At 29.9% G+C, this 27,437-nt stretch overlaps 4 protein-coding genes across 4 annotated transcripts; 3 read left to right on the top strand and 1 right to left on the bottom strand.

The window, feature by feature from the left end:
- The first annotated feature begins 18 nt into the window (after nucleotides 1–18).
- Nucleotides 19–2,145, top strand: LOC145741378 (transmembrane protein 115-like). The gene is made up of 2 exons (XM_082558962.1): nucleotides 19–911; nucleotides 1,034–2,145. The coding sequence occupies exons 1-2, from the start codon at nucleotides 55–57 to the stop codon at nucleotides 1,266–1,268; spliced, it is 1,092 nt and encodes a 363-aa protein (XP_082415088.1). The 5' UTR covers nucleotides 19–54; the 3' UTR covers nucleotides 1,269–2,145.
- Nucleotides 2,146–2,195: 50 nt separating this feature from the next.
- LOC145741377 (serine/threonine-protein kinase DCLK3-like) lies at nucleotides 2,196–20,509 on the bottom strand. The gene is made up of 22 exons (XM_082558961.1): nucleotides 20,368–20,509; nucleotides 19,068–19,207; nucleotides 18,820–18,873; nucleotides 18,349–18,473; nucleotides 18,031–18,147; nucleotides 8,297–8,454; nucleotides 8,154–8,183; nucleotides 7,525–7,686; nucleotides 7,246–7,325; nucleotides 7,050–7,158; nucleotides 6,683–6,852; nucleotides 6,441–6,602; nucleotides 6,006–6,209; nucleotides 5,647–5,869; nucleotides 5,445–5,570; nucleotides 5,230–5,355; nucleotides 4,798–4,975; nucleotides 4,376–4,482; nucleotides 4,041–4,187; nucleotides 3,773–3,905; nucleotides 3,488–3,655; nucleotides 2,196–3,332 (listed from the first exon to the last, which is right to left on the bottom strand). Exons 2-22 carry the CDS (start codon nucleotides 19,157–19,159, stop codon nucleotides 3,133–3,135), a joined length of 2,871 nt encoding a protein of 956 aa, XP_082415087.1. The 5' UTR covers nucleotides 19,160–19,207; nucleotides 20,368–20,509; the 3' UTR covers nucleotides 2,196–3,132.
- Nucleotides 20,510–21,261: 752 nt separating this feature from the next.
- Nucleotides 21,262–22,295, top strand: LOC145743197 (cell growth-regulating nucleolar protein-like). The gene has a single exon (XM_082561112.1). The coding sequence runs from the start codon at nucleotides 21,294–21,296 to the stop codon at nucleotides 22,122–22,124; it is 831 nt and encodes a 276-aa protein (XP_082417238.1). The 5' UTR covers nucleotides 21,262–21,293; the 3' UTR covers nucleotides 22,125–22,295.
- A 69-nt stretch (nucleotides 22,296–22,364) lies between these two features.
- Nucleotides 22,365–27,104, top strand: LOC145742771 (importin-11-like). Its single transcript, XM_082560566.1, has 11 exons — nucleotides 22,365–22,675; nucleotides 22,751–23,475; nucleotides 23,644–23,770; nucleotides 23,908–24,001; nucleotides 24,206–24,371; nucleotides 24,466–24,644; nucleotides 24,963–25,170; nucleotides 25,387–25,604; nucleotides 25,934–26,127; nucleotides 26,318–26,665; nucleotides 26,817–27,104. The coding sequence occupies exons 1-11, from the start codon at nucleotides 22,379–22,381 to the stop codon at nucleotides 27,084–27,086; spliced, it is 2,826 nt and encodes a 941-aa protein (XP_082416692.1). The 5' UTR covers nucleotides 22,365–22,378; the 3' UTR covers nucleotides 27,087–27,104.
- Nucleotides 27,105–27,437: the final 333 nt, after the last annotated feature.

Raw genomic sequence — 27,437 nt, 5'->3', positions numbered from 1 at the left:
CTTCATTTTTTCAGCATTTTAAATTGGTTTGTTTATAATAAATTGTGCAAAAACATGGCTTCGGGAATTCTAGTTAACGCTAGACTATCAATATTGAATTTTTTTCATGAAACCAGTCCTTGTGCAAAAATAGCTTGTGTTTTATTAAGCTTGTTTTATGTCCTTTCATTTATTTTTGATCCAATACACCCCTTTGGAATTACACCCGGAAATCTAATCCCTCCTAATTTTTGGATATGGACAATACTTACACATCAATTTGTCGAAGTAAATATATTTCAACTCATAATAAGCTTTATCGTGCTTATTCAGTCGTCAAAAATATTGGAGCCTTTATGGGGACTTCTAAGTTTTATAACCTTTTTCGCTATTGTAACCGTGCTAAGTGGTTTACTATCGGGTGCATTTTATCTTGTTTGTTACATGCTTACTTTCAACCTCGACAACTTATTTCATGTACACTTATACGGACTAGCTGGGTATTTGGCTGGATTTTTGGTTGCTATAAAGCAATGCAGGGGAGAACAGATGCTGATTGGATCTATTGGACTTCACATAAAACATCTACCAGTCGCTTACCTTGCCCTTACATTTGTTTTGTGGTTGCCTGGTTTTATTCCAAATGGCAACTTAACCTTGGCAGTGGCTGGTACTTTGGTTTCCTGGGTGTATTTACGGTTTTACCAGAGTCACAGCAGAGGACGGGGTGACGGAGCAGAAACATTTGCTTTTAAAACATTTTTTCCAAAACCGTTGGATGGACCTATGGGAGCAATAGGAGATGCAATTTTTAACGTCTTGTTGAAGGTTAAGTTATGTCGAAAAACATCGTACAGGTACGATGTCAGTGCACCAAGCAAAATCACAATAACTATTTCTGGAGTAGATGCTTTGGATGCAGAAAGGCGAAGGTAAATAAATAGATATAAACTTGTTACTGATGATAGAGCTAGTAAAACATTTAATCAAAATCTTTTAGACCTTAATGCTAGTAAATAGGGTAATTGACTGAATTTTATTTATTTTTTCTTAGAAATAAAGCAATTAAGGCATTAGATGAGCGACTGCAGAAAGTGGATACTTCTATGGAGAAAGACACAGATTGGCCTGAATTGGATGATGAAAAAACTAGCTTAAGTAAAGCTACGAACCCTTTAAACTCACATGTTGAAGATATGACTTCAAATTCAGAGTCGTCAAGTCATTCTGATATTGTAAGAATTGACATGGAGCCTTCTTCTCCTTCAGATGAAAATATCTCACCCTAGTATTGTAATGTATATTGCTATGCTTTCAATGCAATGTTCCACAGACCAAATTTGTTCTTAATTGCACAGCGACAATCTAATACATATGTAAAGTTGGAAGACCATTTTAAAATTGCACTCAGATTTTTGCCCTATTAACATTAAAATCACACACTAAAAAGAACTTACTTGAAATAAAAAAAAACAACAACAAACTGTTTTTATTTGTGATATTTTAATGCTTTTATTTATTTAAATCTTATACTATTGTGCTGGTAATTTAGGTTAAAATTGTATTTATTTTGTATTTATAAAAGCCCAGTAAACCCTGTGTTAAATGTATAGGCCTTTGTTTATAAACCAGATGTCTTTGTGTTATAAAATAATTTTGTTTAATAAAAAAATTGCAAAATAGTAAATAATTGCAGATGAGTTTAAATATAAGTGGTAACTGTAAAAAAATATTCATTCACAAATATATATTTTTTTTGCTTAGAATATTTAAGTTGTAAATTGCAAATAAAAAATATTCTTTGGTTAATATTAATCTGAAAAATAAATATTAGTATAATGTACTATTTGCTTGTATATAAATTTATTTTCGAGTAACACTAGTTTTAAGTTACAGAAATGAATAAAGGGCTAATATTGCCTTATATGCAGAGTAACTATTTACCGTTTTGATTTATTTAATATTAACACATAGAAATATACTTTTATTTGAGGATACCTGTAACTTAATCATTTTTGCTATATTTGCTCCTAAACATTTTTTATAACTGCTTGTGTTGTAATTAATATCTTTTCAAGAAGTGTATTTTTCGCATTTGTTTTAAATGTGAGTATCTTGCTTACAATATATTTTATACAGTTGTCCAATACAATTTATTTTAGCTTTCGTTGATAGGATTTTTTATAATATATATAAATAAAAACTTACATTGTTTGTATTTACAGCTCTTGCAGTTAAAAACATATATAAATAAAACTGTTTGTAATAAGTTTAAACTATGTTGAGATGCCAATTAAATCGGGGGCTTTAAAACAAGCACAACAACTGCCAAATGTTGGCAAGAAAGAATTTGTATGATATTTCATTAGCTTAAAAATTTTTATTTATGAACAAATTTAGATAAAAATATAAATCTAAAATAAAAACTACATGATAATATAACAATCTAAATTTTACTTTACTAAAAAATATATATGAAAACAAAAGTTACAGCTTGAAACGTGTTGTGTCATGTGATCGTTTAAGGCAAATATTGTTATTCTCAAGCTATAACATAAACATGAAAAATAAATTATATAATAAAGTTAAGGCACTGGTATAAGTCTGTTACGTTATATAACAGTAAAGTACTTTGGTATTAAAAACACAATGTAAAAAAGGTAAGAAAGGCACAATATATATTCCTTCCAAATAGGTAGGACGGTAGTATTGTAAAAATACACAACTCTTAACTATTATTGAAACCATTTTAAAAAGTGAATTTTTGCCAATTTTAAATAAATGTATTCTAGTGTATATTGAGGAAAATAAAATAAACATTATTTTTGCACCACAATTTGGCAGCTTTAGGTTTTAAAAGCATTTAATTATGAAAATAATGCACAGCACCCTTTAAATTTTGGATACAAAAATTGCTTCACATATGTGTAATGCTGGTTCAATATTATTGCAAGTCGAAAAAAATTGGCGGCTTATTAAAACAAATGCTTATAAAAAAAAATTGGTCTTCATAGGAAATAAAAATATCTACAAAAATAAAAGAATAAGTAAAACAAACAAAGTATCGAAGATAAAAAAAGAAACTTTATTGGACAGTGGACAAGAGAAAATTAATGTACAAAATAAAAATTTTATAAAAAAATAACATATGAACTAATGCACGACACCCAACGCAGCTTTTCTTCGATTTCTGTCACCAAAATTTTTCTCAAGATTCATTGTTATTTCACGTTGAAGGTTAGGTCCCTTGTAGGTTCCCTCAGATTGAATCCAGGGGTGGGATAGCACCTGTTCAGCAGTGTATCGTCGTTTGGTGTCAACAACTAGCAACCTCTGAATAAGGTCTTTTGCAGCTAAAAAAGATAATTGTGTAGATTGTAAATGATGTACTAAAACAGTTTACAGAATGAAATGATAATATTCCAAAATATTACATTTAAATCTGACAGTTATCAAAAAAATTAAGAAGTACATACGACCAAAATAAAAATTAAAATACAAGGCTTACCATCAGAAATATTATCCCAATAAGGTGATAGGAATTCATAATCTCCCAGTTGAATAATTTCGAATAATTCTTCCTGGTCTCGCTCCAAGCTTCGGAATGGTGGAAAACCACATAACAAAATATAAGTAATAACTCCTGTCGCCCACATGTCTACTTCTAAGCCATAACCTGCAAAAAATAATATTTTAATAATCTCACATGCATGTGATTATAGCCCAATGGCAGTAATCAAACTTAAACTTAATTTTTTTTGGTGAAAAAATTGCCTAAAAATATTAATTGTACCTGTTTCAGCCAATATTTCAGGAGCTACATAAGTAGGAGTACCACAAACAGTATAAATGGGTTCAGTAACTTCCATTGCTAGCCCAAAGTCAGCTAACTTAAGAGTCATACTCCCATCCTTATTACGAGAAACCTTTTTCCAAATAATTAATTAATTTAAAATCGGGGCAAAAAAAACTTACTGAAATTTTAAAACAAATACCATCTTGTATTTTAGAAAAAGAAAAATATTAAGCCTTTGTGATAAATATGTTTTTTTAATACATACAAGTAAATTTTCAGGTTTAAGATCTCTGTGAATGATGTTTTTCGAGTGTAGAAAAGCGAGAGCTTCAGATAAATCAGCTACCATATTTGCTGCATCTCGTTCGGTGAACTTAACACTTTCAGTTATAGCATCAAACAAATCACCACCCTAAAAAAAGAATTTATAATAAAATGCAAAAAATAGAAAAAATTGTTATTTAACATAACAGAAAACCATTATTAATATTACAAAATAAAAAAAAAATGCAATACAAACTTATAAAATTTGATCTTAATGTTTGACAATTGCAGTTTTGCTATGCAAAAGAATGTTATTAAATAAATAGTTATATTTACTTTAACATATTCAAGCACGAGATATATCTCATCTTCTGTTTCAAATTCTTCAATCAATCGAACGATGTTTGGGTGGTGACAATTTTTCATAATTGCTATCTCATTTTCTATGAGAAAATTTAAATATAAATATTTTTTCAAACTAAGTGATTACTGTTTATGTGAATTATGGAATGCCATAAAATAAATTTTATTAAACATTAAAATATACTATACACAATTTAAATTCAAAGAATTTTCCACTTAGGGTGAACTTTTAAAACAAAAATGATCTTAATCAAGAAATGACATTTAGTATAAGATTAGTAAACAACTAAAATTAAAGCACATGTAACAGAATGTAAATGCATACTAAAAAGCTTTAAATTAATGTTTTTAACTAAAAACAAATATTTAAAATGACTTTAAATTTTTTTAATTACCAATCATATCTTCTTTTCCTTTTAACTTTGATTTATCAATCACTTTCATGGCGTATTCAGATTCGGTATTTCTTAACCGACATTCCTTCACCACTGCAAAATTTCCATCACCGATTGTCTTTCCGATTTCATATCGAGCTTCTATATCTCCCCTGGTGATTATTTTACGAGGTGGGGCCTAAATAAAAAAAACATATATGAACAAAATTCAGGTCAAACAACTCAAAAAAATTCAGGTTACAGCAAAGCCTTAGTCACTAAAGATATATATATATATGTATATATAATTGTATAAGGATACAGTAAGCCCTAATTGAATAAACATAATTATAAAGTATTAAATTGAAATTGTCCTTTAAAAAGTATTAATATCCATAATTGCTTATTTTGAAATGTATCAGTACAACTTTTTCCCCCAAAAAAATTTATTACTTTAAATTTTTGAATTCGTTTTAATCGGTCGGTGTCATCAGATTTGTTGAGGTAATTGACAGGTGATTGTTGTTGTTGTTGTTCTTTGTTTTCTAGGATTTCACGACGCCTTCTTTCTTCTTCAAGCTAAAAAATAACATAACAAATATATGAGATTTTTTTTTACAATGAAAAAAAATTTGAGAATAATTGAAAAATTTAGTGAAAGTTCTTACCTCTGCTTCTTTTTTTCTCCTTCTTTCTTCCTCTTCTTCTCTTCGTTGTCGGTCTCTTCTTTCTTTTTCTTCTCTTAATCTTCTTTCTTCCCGCATTTTTCTCTCAGCTTCATCTCGTTGCCGTTTCTGAAATTAAAGAAAAGATGTTTTTAATTCATATTTAAATAAATGTATTTTAAAATAAAAGAAAGATCCAATTAACCTCTTCCTCAAATCTTCTTCTTTCTTCTTCCAACCTCTTTCTTTCTCTCTCAATTTCCTCTCTCTGTAATCTTTCCTGCTCCTCTTCTTCTTCTCTTCTCCTTCTCTTTTCCTCTTCTTCCCGGAATCTTCTCTTTCTTTCAGCTTCTTCTCGGAATTTATCTCGCTTGAGGTCTTCTTCTAATTTTTTGATTTTTCGTTGCTCTTCTGCATCACGTTCTCTCCTAAAAGTCAAAAATTTTGTTTTGTTCAAAAAAAATTATTTTCTTAATATAATTTAAGTTGCTACTATCTTTTTTGATTTTTAAATAAAAAATAAAACCAAAAAAAGGCAAAAATGTATTTTTTGCTCATTGTTACCTTAATCGATCCCGCTCTCTTCGATCATCTTCTTCCCTCCTTCTTCTTTCATCCTCCTCTTGCTGCCTTCTTCTCTGCCTTTCTCTATCTTCTGCTTCAAACTGAAGCCTTTCTTTCTTTCGTCTGTCACTGTCACGTATGGAAGGTGTTAAATCGTCACTTTCGTTTCCAATTGACATTCGAAGTCCGTCATGACGACGTCTACTGTAAAAAAAATAGAAATAAAAAGTATTAGTACAGTTAATGCAGATAAAATAGCAAAAAAAACATTATTTACAGTTTTATTTTAAAATTTTAGTTAAACATCTTAAAAACTATAAAAAAGTTACAAGGATGTTCTTAGCAAACGTGTAGTCATTTAAAATTTATGTTCATAAATGAACTTTACATTTCTGTTATCTCTGAGAAGAAAAAAACTTTGAACAAAACTCAAACCTGATTTCCTCATTTAATTCCTCTTGTTCTCTTTCCCATCTTCCCCGCTCCCACTTCTTTGCTTTTAACCTCTCTTCCTCGTGAAACTTCTTTCTCTCTGCTGCCATTTGACTCGCTCTTGCTTTCGAGTGAGGAGGGAGCCGATATTCACCGTTTCCTCTTCTAAAAAAATGGTTTCATGCTTATAACTTTATAAAGTCAAAAAAAAAAAAAAATCTTAAAAAAAATAGGGGAAGACAAACCTGTCTCCTTCAGTTGATTCTCCGAGGCCAGAATCAGATTTTGAACCCTTTCCTGGTTCAGGAAAAGTTCTTCTTGTTTTTGAAATTTGCTGTTTTTGTGCTCTTTGAAGGTTTTGACGGATCAGACTTTCTGCATAAGGTGAATCAGGATATAATTCCTGTAAAACTTCCTGTGAATAAATTCAACAAGAGTTTTTTGTAAGAAAAAATGAAAAATTCTAGATATTGCATGGTGAAATTTTTCAAAACATCAGTGACAATGCTTTATAATATTATGATTATATATTAAATAATTATTTTTATCACAATTTATGTCCCAATTATTTTTATCATAACCTAACAAAAACTTAATACACAAAAATTTTACCTGAATATCCATTGTTGTGAGTTGCTCTCTACCAACAGCGATAAAAACGTCATCTTCTCTGAAAAAATCAGAAACAGATCTGACCTCTCTCCCCTTTAAAGTGTACAATCTAAAAAAAATATCAATAAAAGCACATTTTGTTCATTGAAAACATTTACATATGTACTACAATGACTGTGTAATATAGGAGTTGTACCTTCTAATATGATCATTTTTCCATTTAGGTTGGCCAAGTGCTTCTGAAATATCAGCTACTAGTTGTTCATATGTTTGAACCTGAAAGAAGGTTTGATTATAACTTACAAATATACAACACCAATTTTTACAAAAAAATTTATTTAATTAATTCAAATTTTAATAAATACAGCACAAGTATTTTTATTTTATCAGTAAAGTAAGCACAATTTTACAAATTTCATAAAAAAAATTTTAAAATATATATTTAAAATTTTTCAAAAATAATCAAGATACTTACAGCTCTTCTGTTAAGCAAGATTGTGATTTTTTTATGAGGTCTGGTTTGTCCAGCTCTTACCACTGTAACAACTTTAGGTTTCATGGGAGAGTTTTCAGAATGAGTTGTGTGGGAATAGTCTCCACGATTATTAATAGTGGTACCGAAGGTCATTGGACGGTGCTAAAATTTTAAATTTGTTTTAATTAATTAAAATCAATTTTACCTTCTAAAATTATTATTTTATTAAGATAGAGCTTTAAAAAGAGATCACCAAAAATTAAAAAAAAACTTAAGTTAAAATTATGTAATGCTTGTTGTTTAAACAACAATAAAGCGATATGGTATAAAGGGTCTTTGAAAACAATATTATCAAGTAATGAATAAAATTTTTTTTGCAATTTAGTACAGAAATAAAGTTTTAAATCTATGCTATAAAAAAATAATTCAAACAAAATGAAAAGATCTAATGTGTAATATTTAAATGATAAAACTACAAAAATACAAAACTAAAAATTAAAAATGAATAACATTATTAGGAAAAATATGACAAAATATTTTCAAAATAGAAAAGCTAAATGAATGTAAAAAACTGCTAAAGTGCTAATGAGAAGACATAAACTACAATCTTACACAAACTAACAACCTACTTTCATCATTCTTTTTAATCTTTCCTGCTGCTAAAATTCATGTTTAAATTACAATTTATTGCAAAAATTCAAAAACTATAAAGCTCCAAAAATTTTCTTAAAATTTTCTTTAAAATTCTTTAGTTAGAAAAATAAATATTTACATGGGATTTAGCAAGTGCTCCCCTTCCAGTTGGAGGAAAAATAGTTCTTAGCGTTCTTCCTTTTCCAGGGCTTGTGTAAGGAAATTCAATTCCATTTTGTTTAATTTCATTTTCTTCTGCATATCCATTTCTGTTGGAGTAGTTTGGTACACGATGTCCTAAAAAAGTCAAATTATATTGGTTTTTATGTGAACATTTATGTTATATTTAAAATATTTGTTTAACATTTATGTCATACTTAATTATTTAAAAAAAATTTGTAAAAACTATGTCTTTTTCTATATAATTGATTTGATATTTAATTGAAACTTATTTTCTCAGTGTAAAAAAACTAAAACGCAGTTGTTCCAACTAATTTAAACAACACAAACAGATATTCATGACCATCTTACACTACAAGTTATGTTAGTAAATAACAAAAGGTCGTCCAACAAAGATGCGTTAAATCTCACCATCAACAAACTCTGTATAATCTAACCCTTCGATTTGATCGAACTGAATGTCATCTAAATCATATTCAAGCAATTCTTGATCGATATTATGAGATACAACATGCAAGTTATTTAGAGCACCACTTAGCACTGGGTTAGCAAGTTCTCCTTTATTTGTAACACAATTCTTTTTATTTAAATTGTTTTCCCGAAGTTGACGTTGCAATAAAAATGAAGAATGAATTTTTTGAAGGTAAGAGCCAGTGACGTCATTTCGTTGAACGTCGTCTTCGTTTAATACGATAAACGACTTTGTGGCAAACTTATCCTTCATTTTAGATTTTATTCTTCGATTTTGTTGGTAGTTGTTGAAATCGTTATTGGAGCTTGAAGATAGTGATTGTAATCGACGATGTGCAGTGAGCAGTTGATTATCCTTTGGTCCATAGCTGTCAAAATAACTCGAAACCGAACTTGTGTTAACACAAAAACTTGAATCTGAGAAAAATTTCTGAGTGAACTGCAGGACGCTTGAGTTTTTCCGTTGGCCTTGGATGGTTTGCTTTTGACAATATGGACTCAGTTTCGCGTCCTGAAGCATCTTAATTTTGGTGGAGTTTTGATTGAAAAACGATTTGTTTCTTCGCGTAGACACGCCGCCTTCACCCATGTTAAAGGTAGTGTTAGGTCTATCAAAGCTCTGTCTTGTGCTTGGCAAAATTTCTTCATAGTCTTGGTCGTACTCAGTTAACGAAGTTATTTTGTTCTGTATTGGTAATTGAATATCAATTGCAGAATTTAAAGAATTTTCAATAACCCTGTGCGATGTGTTTACATTGCTTTGTTGTGTAGTGCTGCTGCTAAAAAGAAATTTTTTCCGATTTGATCTGGTAAAATTGTCTTCAATTTGAACATTCGTACCCTGGGTGAAACTCGATGCTTTTTTGGGTTTAACCACCCATGTTTCATCGCGGAATTTTGTTTCTTCCTTTAAGTTATTATCACTTTTACTCTTTACTAAAATTTCTTCTTTTGTTTGTTTTTTCTTGGTATTCTTTAGGCCTTTCACTTTTGTGTTTGAGGCGTACAAATTCTTTGCTTTTTGAATTTGAAATCCACCCTTGCTTATTTTCTTTACTTTTAAACGAGATTTATTTAATTCGTTTTGGGTATTCTGCGTTACTTTTGATAAATTTAGTTTCGGAACGCCGGTATTAGTTTTCGTAACATTCTTCGAACTTTCATTATTTTTTTTCGTCGACTTTAAACTGTCACCGTCTTTTGCCGCAGCCATTTTGAATCAACCTGTTACACGACAACTGAATCACAACGCAACGGCGATCATTCAAATAAAAATATCTTGACAAATGACAATCTTCATTGGGCGTCATTATTTTATACGATATCGCGAAAACGCTGGCAAAAATCGATGCAAATCGGTACTCAACAGGTGCCTGAAATGCCACTTGTATATCTATAAGGAGTGCTCTTACGGCAACAAAACACTTAAGTTGTACACTGCAAAATACTAGAGAGGACACGCGGAACTAAAAACCACAGAACGATGTGTTTCATGTTTGTAAAGCTATACGACGTGAATACATACTCAAATTCCTTTTAACTTAGGCTGCAAAATGTAACTACTCAAAAATATTAAACAACTTGTAATTATAAAGTACTAACCATTATTGTAATATTTTATGTCAAAATACACGTTAAATTTTACTTACCATTCAAGGTAAAAATCGGGTTCAAAACAGTCGCTTCCTTTTCTGATATATATCTTGGATAATTTGAATCTACATCCAAAGATCGACTAGTTTTATCAAAATTATTACCCGCCAAGAACGCTTCGTTTCGGTCGTCAGTAAGGTAAGTTTGATCACAAGTTTGCAAAACAACAAAATCTAAATAGTTCCGTGGACAGTTTTCATCTGCTTCGTTCGTTGATTTTGGTTTACGATCGTCAAAATTTTGGACAGACCCACTCTCGTGGGACGGTGGGGTAATAGGTAAACATAAGTGGGGTATAAACGGGCGGGGTGATTTCCTTTCGTTACTATTTGTGACGTCATTGTTGTGGCTGTTTTTATTATATTCTAAAGGCGATTTATTCTTTGAGGTTAAAATATTTGGATTAGTTGTTACAGGAATCTTGATTTGATCACTTTTATCAAATCTGTTTTTCTTTATTGAGATATTGGCTGATGCCAATGTTCGTTTTTTCTTGTTTTTTGACTGATTTAAAATTACATTTTTTTTGTTAGCTACATTTCTGAGGTGCTTTTTATTTCGTAGCACTTTGGAGGGCATGTGTACAAGCGGAGTGTTATCATGTTTAGTCTTGCCGTTAGGTTGCGCAATGCAGTGCAATTGTTCGTTTTTGACTGCGTTTATATGTGTGTTATTGGCATTTAAATTAGAAGCAGCATGTATTTTATTTTGGCGTGTCAAAGTCAAGTTTCTAAACATCTTGGACAGTGATATATTGCTCAAACTTCTTCGAAACGAGTTTACTTTATTAAATCGTTGAAGGATTTCATTTTTCTTTGGCGGTGTAGGACTTTTTGGTATTTGTTCATGTACTGAAAACCCAATACCGGAATCAATAAATTCTTCTTTAAGATCAAGTTTTAACAATTTGTTGTCTTCGTCGTTTATTTTTTGATTATCTATATCATTAAAATTTATTTGTTGGTTGGAGTTATTTGCTTGTTTAATATTATCGGTTTCCGGTATTTCTGGAGTATTCTTTAGCTTAAATGTTGAGTTATTTTCATTACGAATTTTCAAATTAATTTCTTCGTCCATGTGATCATAATCATAAACTGGTGAATCAAGCGGTTCCTGAAATTTTGAAGTAGCTTTGTATTCATCCAGATCGGCCAGTTTCGGTTCAAATCTAACACCTGTTTTTGATACAATTCTTGGAGAAAATTTGCTGTAAATAACTGAAAAACTTGGATTTCGGGTTGGAGAACCGGTGGAGATGATACTTGGTGCGTAGGAAGACGAAATGTCATCATTTTTGTTTGAATTTAAACGAGCCGTGTTGTTTATTTCGATGTATTTGACTTCATCAAAGTTTCTACTTACTTTCCTATCTCTGTTCTTGGATGAAGAAAAAATATTGTAGTTGTAATTCGATGAACTATCCGTGATAACTCCAACCGCAGTTCGTTTACTTTTATCCAACTCATTTACCTGTTTATCCTCAAACTTGCTGTTTCTCGAGTAGTTGTTGTTAAGAATCTCCGACACAGTTGGTTTTCTGATTTTTATCACGTTACAAGCGTGGCATCGACAATCGTGATTATCCACGTGACTTAATATTTGAAAACTTGCTTCTTTCCGAGGTATATACTGATTCCATTTTGGTTTATTTCCCAAATAGTTATCCCTAGTATTTCTTGGGCAAGATGACTTTAGTTCTTCGACAGAGAACAGGCCATGAAACGGCATTGTTTTCTATGTTAGTTTCAAAATATTTTTTACTGTATTTAAAAATATTTTTCTGTGGTTTGAAATTTACACCCTTCGTTGTAACTTAAGATATCTTCTTTTTGATACTATTACGACACTGGAGAAAAAACCTTGCTATTTATACAACTTTGAGGGTCAATTATCAGTTTGATTTTCGATTGTAACGCGTCGTATATCTGTTTTCTAAACAAGATTATTACGTTAAAAGTGCTCTCACGTGTAAAGTCGGAGGCCTGAGCACATTTAGGTTGTCGCGAAAAACTGTATCGACTTAACGAATAATGATAAATCAGTGAACAGTGTTAGGTTATTGCTTTAATTACAGGCATTGGCGGGCTAGTCATGTTGTTGCGTGGTTTAAGGTAAATGAATCATACTAATCGCAATCGAGTCGATTTCTTGACATATTAACAAGGAAGCAGATGTAATTGAATGGGGTGTGATAAAAACACTTCAGTTAAGGTAAAGTGGGAATAAATCTTACTTGACCTTTATGTTTAACTAGATTCGAAACAGTTTTTTTAGTTTTCATGCGCACCAACTAAGCACTGCCTTGATTTATCCTAATTTTAATATTACAGGTCACATAAAATAAATGAAATAATTTTTATAGAAATTTTTACTTTTTTTATAGAAAAATTTTAAAAATGTCCTTTTTATTTGAATTTTTTGTGTATACATATGTTCTTTTATTTTTTTAAAAATAAAAAATGTAAATTAAATTGGGCATTATATCTTTCTTACTTATTAAAAACATGCGTTGACCGGGAATCGAACTCGCGACTTTAGGTTACATCAACAGGCTATTTAAAGTTCGTAAAAGGTTAAAGCGCATTTGCACTGCTCCCTAGCGCGATCACGTGATTTAATTCCATGGCTACGTCACAGTTAGATGACACTCGACCTGACACAAAGTACTTGAGTGGATTGAGTTAAAATGGACAACATGATTTTATCGAAAAACAGGGATTTAAGTTACCACGTGGACGGGATAAGATAAACAAAGTGGGGTTAGAAATGTTTCTTAAAAACTTAATATTTTTCAAAACGTACTTAATTACATTAAATTGTCACAAACACTATGGGTTAAAAATAAAAAATATATTATTCGGAACAAACACAAAACATTTCTCAAAAATACTAAACTAATAAACATTTCTTTATAGTAAGGATCTATTTTATTTATTAAGCTATTTTTATATATTTAAAAAATGCTACAATACCCCGTATTCAAAAATATTAAACAAATTTCTAGATACCAAAAAATTAATTCAAAAATAAATGCTAAAATTTATATTTTATCACGTTTTGCGAATATAAATACATCTTAAACAATATTTGATTAATAAACTATAAGTTTGTTTTCATATGCCAATAATAAACACCGTATTGTTTTATATAAAATTAATGATTTTAAATAAACAACAATTTTATACCTGGAAAAGCTAGACTGAAAAATTAAATAAATAATATATATATTATTTAAACAAATAAATAAAATAAACTGCTTTTTGTTCCTACCAAAGAATTAACCTAAAACATAAAAATATTTCGAGCAAATAAAATTCACCTTTCCACACAGAAAGACTATGAACAAATTAAAAGCACCTTTGTTACTTACTGGCATTCAATCGACCCCAAATATATTTTTTCCCGAGCCAAGGCGAGTCCGCCTCCATATCAACACTTTCAAGAAATATTGGCATCACATTTATTTACAGGTCATAATTAGAACCATAAAATTTAAATAATTTTAACGTGAACTTTGGACGGCAATAAAAATATTTCTATAAAACAAATATTCAAGAGCAATATGTTTTCAAAATCACCAATTTTTATATCGAATAATTTCTTCTTAATTCTGACATTGTAACATAGTTGTAAAACCTATCATAATAATAAATATTATCGCCTTGCTACCCTAACCATATCACAAAACATTTCGTTGCCAATACACATATGACTAACACTCAAAACATGTCTAGTTTAAAAAAATCGACAACCGTTTAATAAAGTATCATGATAATGACTGTGTAAGCTTAACGTAAAAGCGCTCTCAGATTAACAAGTTAAACAGGCGATCGACTAAGCGTTACTGTACATTTCTAACGTACTTGAGAATGGGTAGCTATTGTTGAAAGCCACTCCGCTCTTTCCGTATTAAAAATATCGGAGAGTGAGAGTAAAGGCTATAACAACAAACATGTATTGTATACAGAAATCACACGCAAGGGTATAAGCTGCGAGATGTTGCTTTAGCATACTGCTTTTGATCGAAGTTTCCAAATAAATATGCTTTAAATTTTTAAAAATGAAATGAGAAAGTACTGACGATAGCGTTAAAGTAATTTTACTTGAGGTTTTAATTAAATATTTGCGAATATGTTAAGTTACAGTTTAAATACACTTTTTAAGTAATAAAAAAGGTGATACAAAACTAAGCGCGCGATATCTTAGTGGGTTTCTTATTAAAATATTTGATCAGAGATTGAAATCACGCAAATAAAATATAACAAAGACTTCTTAACAACTTTTAAATTTTGCTAACGTAACATTAAGTTTTTATCCCTCTTGATGTAAAATACACAAATCAGTTTTTAAAAAACTTAACAAAGAATATTTTTAGTGAAAACCAACAAAATTTCTTGACAATTAAACTGAATCGATAAAAAATTCAAAGTCAACTGAATCAATGAAAAACTCAAGGTTACTTTATTGTGAAGAATACCACATATAATAAAAGTAAAAAATCCAAAATAAAAAGTTCATAAACCTTTACCTACTGACTTTTCTTTCGCATTTAATTGTTATACAGCGTTAAAAAAAACAAACAAGTAACATGTACATCGGCAAGTAAATTTACCTGAAGTTTTATTTTTATTTCCTAAAGTTGTTTTCCCGGAGGTTTTAGTTTTGATTTCCTTTTTCTTTTCTAGTTCCGGAGGTAACGCAGTTATTTGATTATTTTTTAATTTTTTGACCGCAATTCTTTGTTTTAAAGTTCTTAAATGAACTGCTCTTTCCATGGTATCAGACATTGGAAACAATAAAGCTTTTAAATCCCCCATTTTGAATGGTCGAATTTTAATAACCAATAGTACTATAGTCAATCACCGGTAAAAATCCTATGCAGAAATTGTCCTTCCAAATTAGACCAAAGCTTATAGAACTTTAAAAACCAAATACACTACACAAAAAATTACAAAAAGTAAGCATTACAAAACTAACACTCCGTGTACCTTTTTGGCTTATAAAAGTGATAATCTAACAAAAGATACTATTTCAATAATATATATTATCAGACTGGTCTTATAACAGAATAAAACTAATGGTTTAACGCTTTTGTTCAAATTTTCAACGAAGGTAGTCATTACTGACGTATCTCTAGCGTATAAATCTATATTTGCTCGTCTAAATTACAAATAAAATTACTTCACACCTGTTAATGTCGACAAATAGCAATTTAAACGCATCATTGCGCCAACAAATGTGAAAATAACGATTGTTACGCACAGTGTAATGTTAATGTTTAACTAGGCTAAATTAGCGAAATAAATTCACGTAAAATCGCTCTTTAATTTATTGATTGAGGCCCAAAGCTATGTATGCCAATATAAGATTTGCTTAGCTTTTATATTAAAACATGAAACCTAGTTTAGAGTTCAAAGAATGTAATAAAACCGTTTCTACAAACAAGTCAAATGCATTGGACACCATTCTGGATGGGTTGTATACCGTTGTTAGGACAATCCCATCTAAGTAAATAAGTTGGAAAACTTTCCCAAATGACATGTTTTATTGGCAACGACGTCAACAAATATTAGGTTATAAAAAAATTTAAAGGCAGCATAGAGAAGCATTTGGTGTCAGTGTTATACCTTTAGATATACACATAACACCATTATTTTTTTAAGGTTAATGAAATAGTTTTATACATATACCCAAATTAACACACTTAATCGCGTACCAACAAAATGCCAATCAATACCAAAACAAAAGAATATTCACTCGACTAATGGTTTAAAATATTGAAGTAGGGTTGTGATATACCAATGTCAAGTTAAATAATCAACAAGTTTAAAATAAAAAATTGATAATAATAATACAAGTAAAATTTGATAAAAATAAGTAATTGGAAATAAAAAATAATTTGTTATATTGAGCGTCTATTAAATTTTTTTTTTATTTATATATACATATTTTTTTTAGATTTTCCGCAAGATGATGACAAAGCGCAAATAATTTCGCAATCGGTCTTGGTTTGGTGTCAAAGTAAGCTAATTGATAAACCACAACAAATTTTTTATAATAACTGTGCAATTTTATATATTTTATTAATTCGCATCATCTGTTTATACCATGTGTACTATTAGCAAAATAAATGGCTTTTACGGTGTGATATAAATGAAAATTTTATTGGAAAAAATTTAAAAATTGAATTGTTTTAGCATTTATCAACTTTAATATTAATTTAAAAATAAAAAAACGGATACCGGAATTTAAATAATTACGCATTTCCTTTTTTCTAATAAAAAACTTCACGATAATTCGCGATCGGAATATTTAATCTATATCCATATACAGCGAGAAACATATTTCAATTTTCAATGGCACGTCGTTGCCATGGCAACCCGAGGCTCAGACCTTTGTTGTGCAGAAAATAACAAGTGGTACTAGTCGCTGTATCTTGACCACTCGATAGAATGTACAAACGCGAGCTGTGTAGTAATAATAGGTTACATACCAATTCACCGTTGTACAGCGCTAAAGTATTGCGAACGGGCTTCATACAAAATAAACAAAGCGCGTTTTATGTATTTAAATGCTTAACTTTTTGGGGCTGTATATTGCGAAATTTTGGTTGCTCGGCAACATACTTTTCATATGATTTTTGTGTAGGGCATGTTTAATGTAATTTTTTTTACAAATGGCTACCCCCAAATCTAAACCTTTAAATTTAACTTAACATAGCGCCGTAAATGACGCACATTAAAAACTAAAAATAATGTTACATAATAACAAGTTGTTTTTAGCATTGAATGTTAAAAGCATTTTACGTCATCACGCAAGGACATCCGCGTTCATGTAGTAAAAAATGTAAACAAAATCAACAAGAAACACTTTCCATATTTTTAGTAAAAGCTAAACCTTTTTACAACAAACACATTTTACGTCAAAACTTTGCCCAAAATCGAAAAAGCATCGTAAATCAAAAGACAAGCGTCACTTAATACATTGTGGCTTTCGGGACACAATTAAGTTAAAACAACTTTGTGTAACACTACAATTGCTTCTTATTTGATGTTAAAGCACACTGAGACGCACACGATAAAGTGGATTGCCAATCCAGCGCGTGTTTGTAAGGAATATCTTTAAAATCAAGCAAAATTTGTAAAGTTGACAAATAACAAACCGCGCATAATATCACAATCACATTATGATTCCACGATATCGTTGTGAAGATCAAGCAAGGAGCAATCGGGTGCCATGACAACGATAGTGAATACGGATATCGGTTTATAAAAATAAACTCAGTTTAATAAGTTTTACATAACATGTACGTAATTTTTAATAATCTACAGTTTTAAGCACAAATTTTAATACAAACCATCGAAGAACGATTATTAATACTTATGTTTAATTTTGAAATATATTTCGATAAAAACTTGGTATATTTAAATGTTTAATTACTTTAGAAGTTTAAATAAGACCAAATTCATAACTTTACATACAATTTCTTCTTACCCTAAGAAAAATAGCACCATAAAGGTAACCCTAAATAGGAGTTTAGGAGTTAAAGACAATCAGCAAAAAACTCACTTATTTTTCTTTGATTGTTGTAGTCGCCATACTTGATTCTTTGAAATTTCTCAAACGAGGCACAAACATAAGATTCCCCATCTTTCAGTTCTTCAATATCTTCTATTAACGTTCCTTCTATCACAAATAATTGGTAATAAATTTAGTAAAAACTAGTATTTTAAATGAAAATTCTAAATAAATTAGTAAATATAGGGTAATTTTGACAAAAGTTCAAGAAAACAATTAGTTACATTTGGTTTAGTGTCACAAATTAATTATTTAATTAAACTAATTGAAAATGTTTAGCTACAGCAATAATATTTTAAAAGAAATTACCAATTGGCGTGTATATTCGTCTAACACCATAAGGCAAGGACATTGATTTAGAAAGATCAGATAATAATTCTTCATAATGTAAATATCTGTGAGGTGTTATGTGAAGTGACTTACCTTTAAAATATCTGCAAAATTCAACAAATAATTTAATTAAATTTGAAGAGTTTAGATTTTTTGTTAAAAAAATTTTAACAATATAAAGCTGTTTAAAGAAACACTTCGAAACCAGAAAAAATACTTCACCTTTTAATCTTTTGATATTAAAGAAGTGATTTATTGTGTACAAGTTGAAAAATCAGTTTATTAAAATATAATATTTATTCCATAAATATAAGTTTGATATCCCTATTTGTAAAAAATATTTGCAGTTAAAACAGCTGTACTAGGATAACAAAAAAAAAAATTTTTGATGTGATTTTTATTTTTATATATATATATACATAACATAATCTTCAAAATTGATAATTTTACCTGTCACCATTTTTGTAAAACATGACTATTCTAGGCCGTCGTAAATCTCGATACCTGAATTTATAATAAAAGCAAACTTTAAAAATACTGTTTAAATAAAAAAATGAAAATGGTGGCCTAATATATTTCAATGAAAACATAAAACAGAAGGTATTAATATTAGAAAATTAATTATTTACAATCCAAAAAATACATAAGTGAATATGAGCCAAAACATTTCTATATTTAAACAAATTTTGACAACAAACCTGTCATCTGTAAGATCCTGAAGTTCTTGAGAGATTGTGTTCTTGAGAAATAGACGTCGTGCCATGCTCTCCACTAATATTCCTTGCTTCATAACTTTAAGAAGAAAACAACTTGCTGTTCACAAGCCCTATGTGTATGACTGTGAAGGAATGGTAGAATTTAATTTTATATATATATACCAGTAACTTAAACTTCAATATTGAAAAAAGTAATAAATCTATTTATATACATATATATACTGTCTAAAACACAATTTTTTTAGTGTAATTGTATTTAAATAAAGGATATATTTACTTTAAAATACACTATTATTTCCTGAATTCCTAAAACATAGACAAAGCCACATTTATTACACCTAAATATTTCTATTATTTTTTCCTAAATCATTTTAGTAAAGTATTTCTATTTTCTTACTAATTTGTTATAGTAAAGCTCGTCCTACATAATTAAAACAGCACCAAAAACTTACATTTTAATATAAACATATGGTCAAAAACTATAATAAAAACCTTTTTTATTGCCATGACAGAATAAACCTAAGAGCGTTTTTTAAGTGCTTTTTGGTTAAATAATTAAACAAAATTAGTTGAAATGGACACATGAATCAGACACTTCAAAATTTAGAGATCGTTATTTTATGTACAGCGACAAAAATTTAAGGGAGTATCGTTACCAAGTAACAATAGTAATGATGCTTCACTTTTCAATTACTACATGCCATTACCAAATAAATTATATACTTTATACATAACCAATTATGTAATTATTGCCGGTCTATTTATAGGCATGCAATATAAACATGTCATAAACAAACAAAGTGTATCAATTAGAAATAACTCATATTAAATGAGTTTTTATGCTAAACTTAATAAATAAAACAACTTTAAACAAATAAATATAAAAAAGTAATAACTTAACAATATAACATTGTTTAGTAATATCTACTTCCTATAAGTTTTGTGACTTCCTTTAAACTATTGTATAAACACAATGCTATGTTTGAGACAATAACAGTAAAACAAATAAAATTAAATAATAAAAAATAAAATACAATTTATTAAGATAACAAATATGTATATTTTTATTTAACATATTGTTTTATAATTTTATCAAAAATATAAAGCAATTTTTTTTACTAAAGATAATAATAATTTGAAGTATATATATATATAATAGTAGATATTGAAATTGTCTATTATGTGTATTTATAGTAAAGTTAACAAACAATAAAAATTTTCTTTTTTAAGTTCACAAATAAACTATCATCATTATTTATATCGTAATTAAACAATGTCTTACCTTCAAAACTTGGTATGCCTTATGTTGATATTAGATTTTGAATATGCCGCTTAATGTTTAGATTTTTGAAATTTCAAAGAAAATGAATAATCAAAATTTGTGAAAATTAAATAGTTTAACATGATTAGCAGTTAAATAAACCTAAGTAAATATTTATATAAAAGTTTAAACAAATAATGTCTAATATATATATGTTTAAATTGCATAGTATATATAATAATAAACTAATACAAAAACCAACAATAAATAAACTCTTAAAGTATTAAAAAAATAATAATTTTTGTTTCGTAAAACTCGTATTATTAAAAATCATAAATTCGTCATTTCGAATAACTGGTACACGTGCTTTAAGCTTTACTCTAATCTGCTTAAGATTAATAAACTTGCATAAATGTTAATTATTTAAGCTAATTTTTAACGACCGTTCAACAGCATAAAAACGAATGCGTTGTCAACTCTTTAGACTAAATTTATGAACCCGCGCACACTTTCTCAGCGAAAATCGCCAGCACTTGACTTCGACGTCAGAAATTCATTGTTTTTGTTTGAAATAAGGGTTGTAACAAAAATAGTCCCGGGCCAACAATAGCTGAGTAGAGAATCTATTTCCTTGTAAGTATAAGGTTTTTAATTGAATTAACAAAAGTTAAACATGTAAAATATTTATTAAATTGTATAAATTTAAGTAATCTTGTTCTGAATGGCCTTGTAAGTACAACTACATAAAAAAGTAAAAATAATTTTGTTTACTTTTTCTGACAAAGCGATGACCCAAAAAAGCACGTGTTTGGCAGTTTGGGAACGCATGTAAACAATAGTTTTCTGCCGTTATGATTGTGAGGAATGTGATTTGTACCTTGAATGATCTAAATTTTAATGTTGTTGACAGGTTAACTGTTTTGTCTTTATAATAAATTGATAATATAATGGTATTTTACACGTGTAGTGGGTGTGGGGAGTCACTGAAGAAAAACAAAGTTGAGCGGCATTGCTATACTTGTCGATCATGCGAATATTTAACATGTATGGATTGCTCAAAAGATTTTTATGGCGACGATTATAAGTCACATCTGACTTGTATTTCAGAGGAACAGAAATACTCAGCTACTGGGTTTAAAGCTAAGCCGAATAAAGGGGATGTAAAGCAACAAGAATGGCTTAAATCCATTAAAATGTCGACTGAGAAATATGAAGGGGCAAGTCCCAAAGCAAAAGAGTTACTGGAAAGTATGCAAGAATATACCAATATTCCTCGGAAGCGTGGCAAATTTTTTAATTTTCTTAAAAACAGTCTGAAAATTTATGACATGAAGTTGTCAGAGGAATTGTGGGCAATATTTTCGGCTAATAAAAATGATGTCAAAAAAGCGGGTAACGAAAATAACGAAAAGGATAAAATTGCGACTCAGACTGTAAGTATTGGTCAGGAAAATATTCAAAAAAAACGCAAACTTAGTAAAAATTTAAATCAAGCTGACGAGACACCTGCAAAAAAGAAAGAACTTGATGAAAATTTAGAAAACAATGAAAAATTTCTGTGGAACAAAACAATAAAAAATTGTCTTAAAGCAACACCTGATCATGAAATGTCTGTTAAAAAACTCCGGAAAAAAGTAATTGCTGAATACCATCTGTTTGGCCATCACAAAATATCTCGAACCGAACAGGAAATTAAAGCTTTGTTTCTCAAAAAAATAAATAGAAACCCAAAGCTTTTGGTTAAAAAAGAAGTTGTTAAAATCAAGCAAAAACAATAATATAAATTTAAAACATACTCAAGTAGCCTGTTAATACAATCTTTCTTTTATTAAAAGTATTTAGCAGCATAAAAATATTCTGTAAAGTTTTGTTTTTGATTATTAATGGTTGGTATCAAATACAATTTGCTTTAATTAAGAATTAACAATAATAAAGTAATTACATTTAAAATAGCCTACATGTTTGATAATAACATTATTTAAAACTGATAACATTTGTTTGGCATAGATGATAAAAGATAGGCTGTAAGATAATGGAAGAACTGCTTAAGATTTTAAGTCTTGCAAGTAGCCAAAATGTTCAGGAATTTGGCCCTGCTGTCGAGCATCTAAAACAAGCCGAATCAACCCCAAATTTTCACACTTATTTACTTCAAGTGGGGCTCTCTTACAGCAATGTTGGCACTAACGTTCGGTTTCTAGCAGTTCTTCATCTTAAAAACGGTATAGAGAGAAATTGGAGGACTCCAGGTCCAACTCGGATCATTGATGAAGAAAAAGAAGTGATTAGGGATAATATTTTACAGTGTTTAAACGAAAGTATAGCCCAGGTAAGTTATCGTGAGTTATAGGTATTTGATTTTGTTTTACCCTTGTGTTTATATAATGTTTTATTATTAATTTAGATTGCCTTACAATTTGCTGTTATTGTCTCAAAAATAGCAAGGTATGATTATCCCAGCATTTGGCCGAACTTGTTTGACAAACTTTATGAGGAACTCTTGCTTGATAACTCTAATTCTTCTGTCCTCAAATGCGGTACAATATTACTAATCTTTCGACACAGCTTCAAGGAACTTTCTTCGAAAAAACTACCAGTTCATAGAAAACAGTTTGCGCACATTGCCAGAGAAAACTATCCCCGATTTTTTTCATTGTGGGAAAACTACTTTGGTTTAACATGCATTGCATTAAGTCAAATGGAACAAAACATTAACGAAAAAATTGAAAATTTAACACATGTTTTTAAAATTTTAAGAACAATATTTCCGGTTCTTGAAAACGAAAGCAGCCAAGGCTTTCTTGAGATGTCACTACAGTGTTTGGATAAACTGCTAACTTTTATTGAATCCAGGGACAAATTCCCTATAAAAACACAAGAGCTGTTTCACAAACTTTTGACTGTGCACTCCAAAATATTTCTTGTTGCTGCTGAGTCGGACAGACTCGAAAGAGTTAGTTTTCCTCTATTGAATATTTGCAAGAAATGTGTAAACGCTTATTCAACAAATCGTTCACTGTTTCGTGAGAGATTTATTGTGAATTTAATGAACTGTGTCAAGGTTCTTGTGTCTAGGGAGAACAACAATGAAATGCAAATTAATTCGGAGGATCTCCAAGAATTAATGAAGTAAAATTAAAATCTTTTCAAGATTTTCACTAATATTAAGCAAAATAAATTTAAGCACTAAATTTTTATATTTTAAGCTTTGCAAAAATCACTGATTCGAGTTTAAATTTCTTCTTTCACTACTGAAATTTAAACATTAGTTTAAGTTTGACTTAATTTCAATTTCAGGTGTTTGGTGTTTTCATACTTAAGGTTGTCAAATGATGACTTAATAAGTTGGGAAAATGATGTTGAAGAATTTTGCTCAGAAGAGATTGGGGAAACCTACAAGTACAATTTAAGACCATCTACAGAGGTAAACTGTACTTCATATTTTTTTACTTCTATGATTTTTGAAGGCAGTTATAGCTCTAAAAGTTGTTTTAGGAGTGAAATTAATCGCTCTTTATTTAATATTAAAATAAATGATTAATCCGTTCACAAAAATTTTAGGTTCTTTTTCTCACATTTTTACACAAGGATCCAAATAGTCTTGTTCCAATTATATTGTCAACGCTTAACACTGCTAATTCTATCGCAAAACAAGGTCTGTAAATGTAAAATAAAAGGGTTTGAGCTTTGTTAATTATTCTTTACAGGTAGTTTCTTTTTAATATTTTATTACTTATTGGATAAATAATTTTTTCGTAATACCAGAATAAAATTTAAACAGCCAACAATTGAGATAACTGTGGCGGTTAGGGTATATTTAAATTGCCTCAGCTACACTAAAATAATGAATTTTTATTAGATATGGACATGGACAATGCTTTAAAAGTCGATGCAGTGTATTGTGCCACTGGACTTGCAGCCGGTGAATTATTTGATGCTGTAGATTTTGAGACTTGGTTCTTAGATGATTTACTTCCTTGTGTGCAAAGATCTCAACAACAACCAGCAGGAAAGTTAATACACAGGTGAATATCCTTCATTTATTTTTTGGCCTTAAAGTTTAAATTAATTTTTTATAGTGTATACATTTTTTATGTTAATGTTGTTAATTTTTTGTAGGAGAGTTCTCTGGTTGATTGACCAATGGATGGGTGCTGCACCACCAACAGGAATTAGAATCCAACTTTATGATTTTATAATTAAATCGCTCAGTCCAGAATATGACTTGGCTGTTAGGTTAACTGCAGCTAGTACACTTCGCCAAGTTTTGGACGATTATGAATTTGAACAGGAAAGAGGTAATTTCTTTATTATATTTATTTATCCTTAAAGTAGGAAGGTCAACTTCACTAACCTAAACATAGAGTAACATCCATTACCCCAACCTAGTCTTAAGTTGCCTTTGGCAGTTTTGGATATTATAGGTTATGATTACCCAATAATTAGGCCGCTAATTAAAGATTGGCTTAGCAGGAGTTTATACCATAGGATCAAACCAAGGACCCCATGTAGTGAAGACAGGTGTTTTGACCACTGCACTATCCTGTCGGTAAATTATATAAGTTATATTACTAATTTAACACTAAGGCTAAATATATTTTGGTTTATTTTTGTAGATAAATTCGAAGCATATCAGGATTTATGCACTGAAGCTTTGTACAAATTACTTGAGGATGCTGAAATGGGAGATTCAAAAATGAGAGTGTTGCATGTGCTGAGTTTTCTTATTGAACAACTGGGACCAAATGTTGTACACAGTAGTGCCAAACTCTTTGTTATTCTACCGGGCATATGGGTAGATTCAGAATCTCACAATATGCTACGGTTTGTTTTTATTAATAATAGTCAGTATCTATATTTGTGTAATGCCAAGTGTATAATATTCTGTAATTGAATTGTGTTAAAAATATTGGTTGTTAAGTGTTTAAACAAAAATCTAATGTTATTTTATCAATATTTATGTATTGTATTGTTTACAGAAACAATTTTACTTTGTTTGGTATTTTAAAATAAATTAAAATACTTATATTATATTTTTAGTTGTGCTGTTGTAACCTTGCTGGACAACCTCGTCAATGGTTTAAAACAAAACTGGATTGGTTTATCAGATTTCATATTCAATGTCATCTACACCAGCACTAACGTTTCAGGTCCTGAGCATGTTTATTTGCTACATGAAGGTCTTCTTTTATGGATTTCTGTTCTTAACAACTCACAGCAAAATGAAGGCTTATTGCAGTTATTCAACAATTTACCAAGTAATTAGTTTTTTGTGTATATCTTTATCCCTAATGTGGAAAAGTTGAATGCGCGACCTAAACAAAGAGTCACAACTGTTACCCCGACCCAGTCACGAGTTGCCTGTGGCAGTTGGGGTATTAAAGATTATGATTGCCCTATAATTATGCTGCTGATTGAGTGCTGGCTCAACAGAAGTTTGTACCAATTATAGCGCTTTACTCAAGGCTGCTACAGCATAAGAGCAGTGGGGATTTAACCCATGACCTCAAGTTAATCTATGTTGTTCAACAAGAAATGCATTAAAAAATCTCTAATACAAAAACTTATGTATTTACATTGTCTTCAGGTTTGTTAGAGCAGAGCACAGAATCAATTAGAGAATGCCTTGAAATAATTGAGTGTTATACTGTGCTTTATGGTGGTGGTTTATGGGGCAGCAGTCAAGGCATCGAACTTGCAAATTGTCTTATGAGCGTGTGTACAGATGTTAGGGATGAATGTTTGGTGATTGTAACAAGGCTGATAGATTTGATGTTGCAGGTAATTTCAGGGTTAGATTTTTGTTATAAAATTGGATAAAATTTAACGTTTTGTATATATTGTTACATGTGTCAAATTTTTATTTAGTCCGGTAGTCTGGTATACCGGTTATGGCATCAGGTTACGTTTTAAACGGTTTTCTAGCAAACCATTTGCCAATAAAAATATAAAATTTTTCATCTTTATTTAGATATGTTCGGCAGAATCAGCTTCGGCTTTCCGTCTTTACATCCAAGATTGTGTTCGGTGCGTTTTACAAGAAGGGCCTACCGGTATATTAGCATCTGCCCGCATGGTTTTGACCGCTCGTCTTGTGGTAAACGCAAGCGATATGTTTTTTAGCATAATCGGGCAGCTTGTCGGTGACCAAGACGGCCTTAAAGTTATTCAAGAACTCCTGATGATTTTCAGCGACAGAATCGACACGGTTGTTGATATTGAACAGCGAAAGTTGTTGGCCCTTGCTAGCTTGTCGCTTTTAAGGAAAATTAATTTTAATCAAAATTCACTTCACCCCGTGTTTTGCTTATGTACCCAGGTGATTTTTAAAATTCTAGATTTAAATAACGTTGTTTTCTATTATAGAGTAATGGAAACTGCCTTGTAATGGCACTAGCCTGTAATGAGATATTGATACTGTCTTGCAAATTGTAATATTATTTTTAAAACAAAATATTTATTTTTTTTAGGTTTTGCATGACGTTTGTGATGAAAATCTTTCCGAGGACTCCACCGTCAATTCCGGAAGTGACGATTCACTTCTATTCGAGCACGAGCATTCGAGAAGAAAGGTCACGTGTTTGAACCAAGATGTCGTCCGCAGCGTTTCGCTACCCATCTTCTTTCGAGAACAAATTGATTTTATTCGAAATGGTTGCAACGCAGAAGAATTTCAAACTTTATTAACGTCCAGCGTGGATCCAGATATTTTAACACAACTGAACCCGCTTTTATGCTAATTTTACTTATTTTATTGATCAAGCTTTGCAATTTTATATTATTAAATGTCGATTATAATGAATATCAAACTTTTTATTATGTGAATGGAACGAATAAAGAAAACAAAAAAGGATTTATTTTATCATAATAACTAAGCGAGTTTTTACAGTGTATTTTCAAATATTTACAGTGCAAAAAAATGGGCCAGCTGTTAACGATTTAGTTAACGATTAATTGGTTAATCTATCTCTAATTTGAGGTTGTTTAAAATTTTGAGTCTTTTCTGCATAGTAACTAAATCATTGTTGTGCATTTTAGACTCGATTTCGGCACAAGCATCCTTTAAAAATTTTGTGGCTTCCTCGTGCCTT

Source organism: Corella eumyota, chromosome 2, assembly GCF_963082875.1.
Source record: "Corella eumyota chromosome 2, kaCorEumy4.1, whole genome shotgun sequence".
NCBI lineage: Eukaryota > Metazoa > Chordata > Ascidiacea > Phlebobranchia > Corellidae > Corella > Corella eumyota.
The sequence above is the reverse complement of the archived record's forward strand: the minus strand, read 5'-3'. Positions and strand labels throughout refer to the sequence as shown.

Bases quoted from the DNA above. Each gene is read 5' to 3' on its own strand.
- LOC145741378 (XM_082558962.1), top strand. From the start codon at position 55: ATGGCTTCGGGAATTCTAGTTAACGCTAGACTATCAATATTGAATTTT. The intron at 912-1,033 runs GTAAATAAATAG...ATTTTTTCTTAG, and splicing joins TTGGATGCAGAAAGGCGAAG to AAATAAAGCAATTAAGGCAT.
- LOC145741377 (XM_082558961.1), bottom strand. From the start codon at position 19,159: ATGAAGCAAGGAATATTAGTGGAGAGCATGGCACGACGTCTATTTCTC. The intron at 8,455-18,030 runs GTGAGTTTTTTG...TGACTTTTTTAG, and splicing joins CAACAATCAAAGAAAAATAA to GACATCGTGTACCAAACTAC. The intron at 6,853-7,049 runs GTAAAATTTTTG...ATTTATTCACAG, and splicing joins TCACAACAATGGATATTCAG to GAAGTTTTACAGGAATTATA.
- LOC145743197 (XM_082561112.1), top strand. From the start codon at position 21,294: ATGGTATTTTACACGTGTAGTGGGTGTGGGGAGTCACTGAAGAAAAAC.
- LOC145742771 (XM_082560566.1), top strand. From the start codon at position 22,379: ATGGAAGAACTGCTTAAGATTTTAAGTCTTGCAAGTAGCCAAAATGTT. The intron at 25,171-25,386 runs GTTTGTTTTTAT...TTATATTTTTAG, and splicing joins GAATCTCACAATATGCTACG to TTGTGCTGTTGTAACCTTGC. The intron at 26,128-26,317 runs GTAATTTCAGGG...ATCTTTATTTAG, and splicing joins TGATAGATTTGATGTTGCAG to ATATGTTCGGCAGAATCAGC.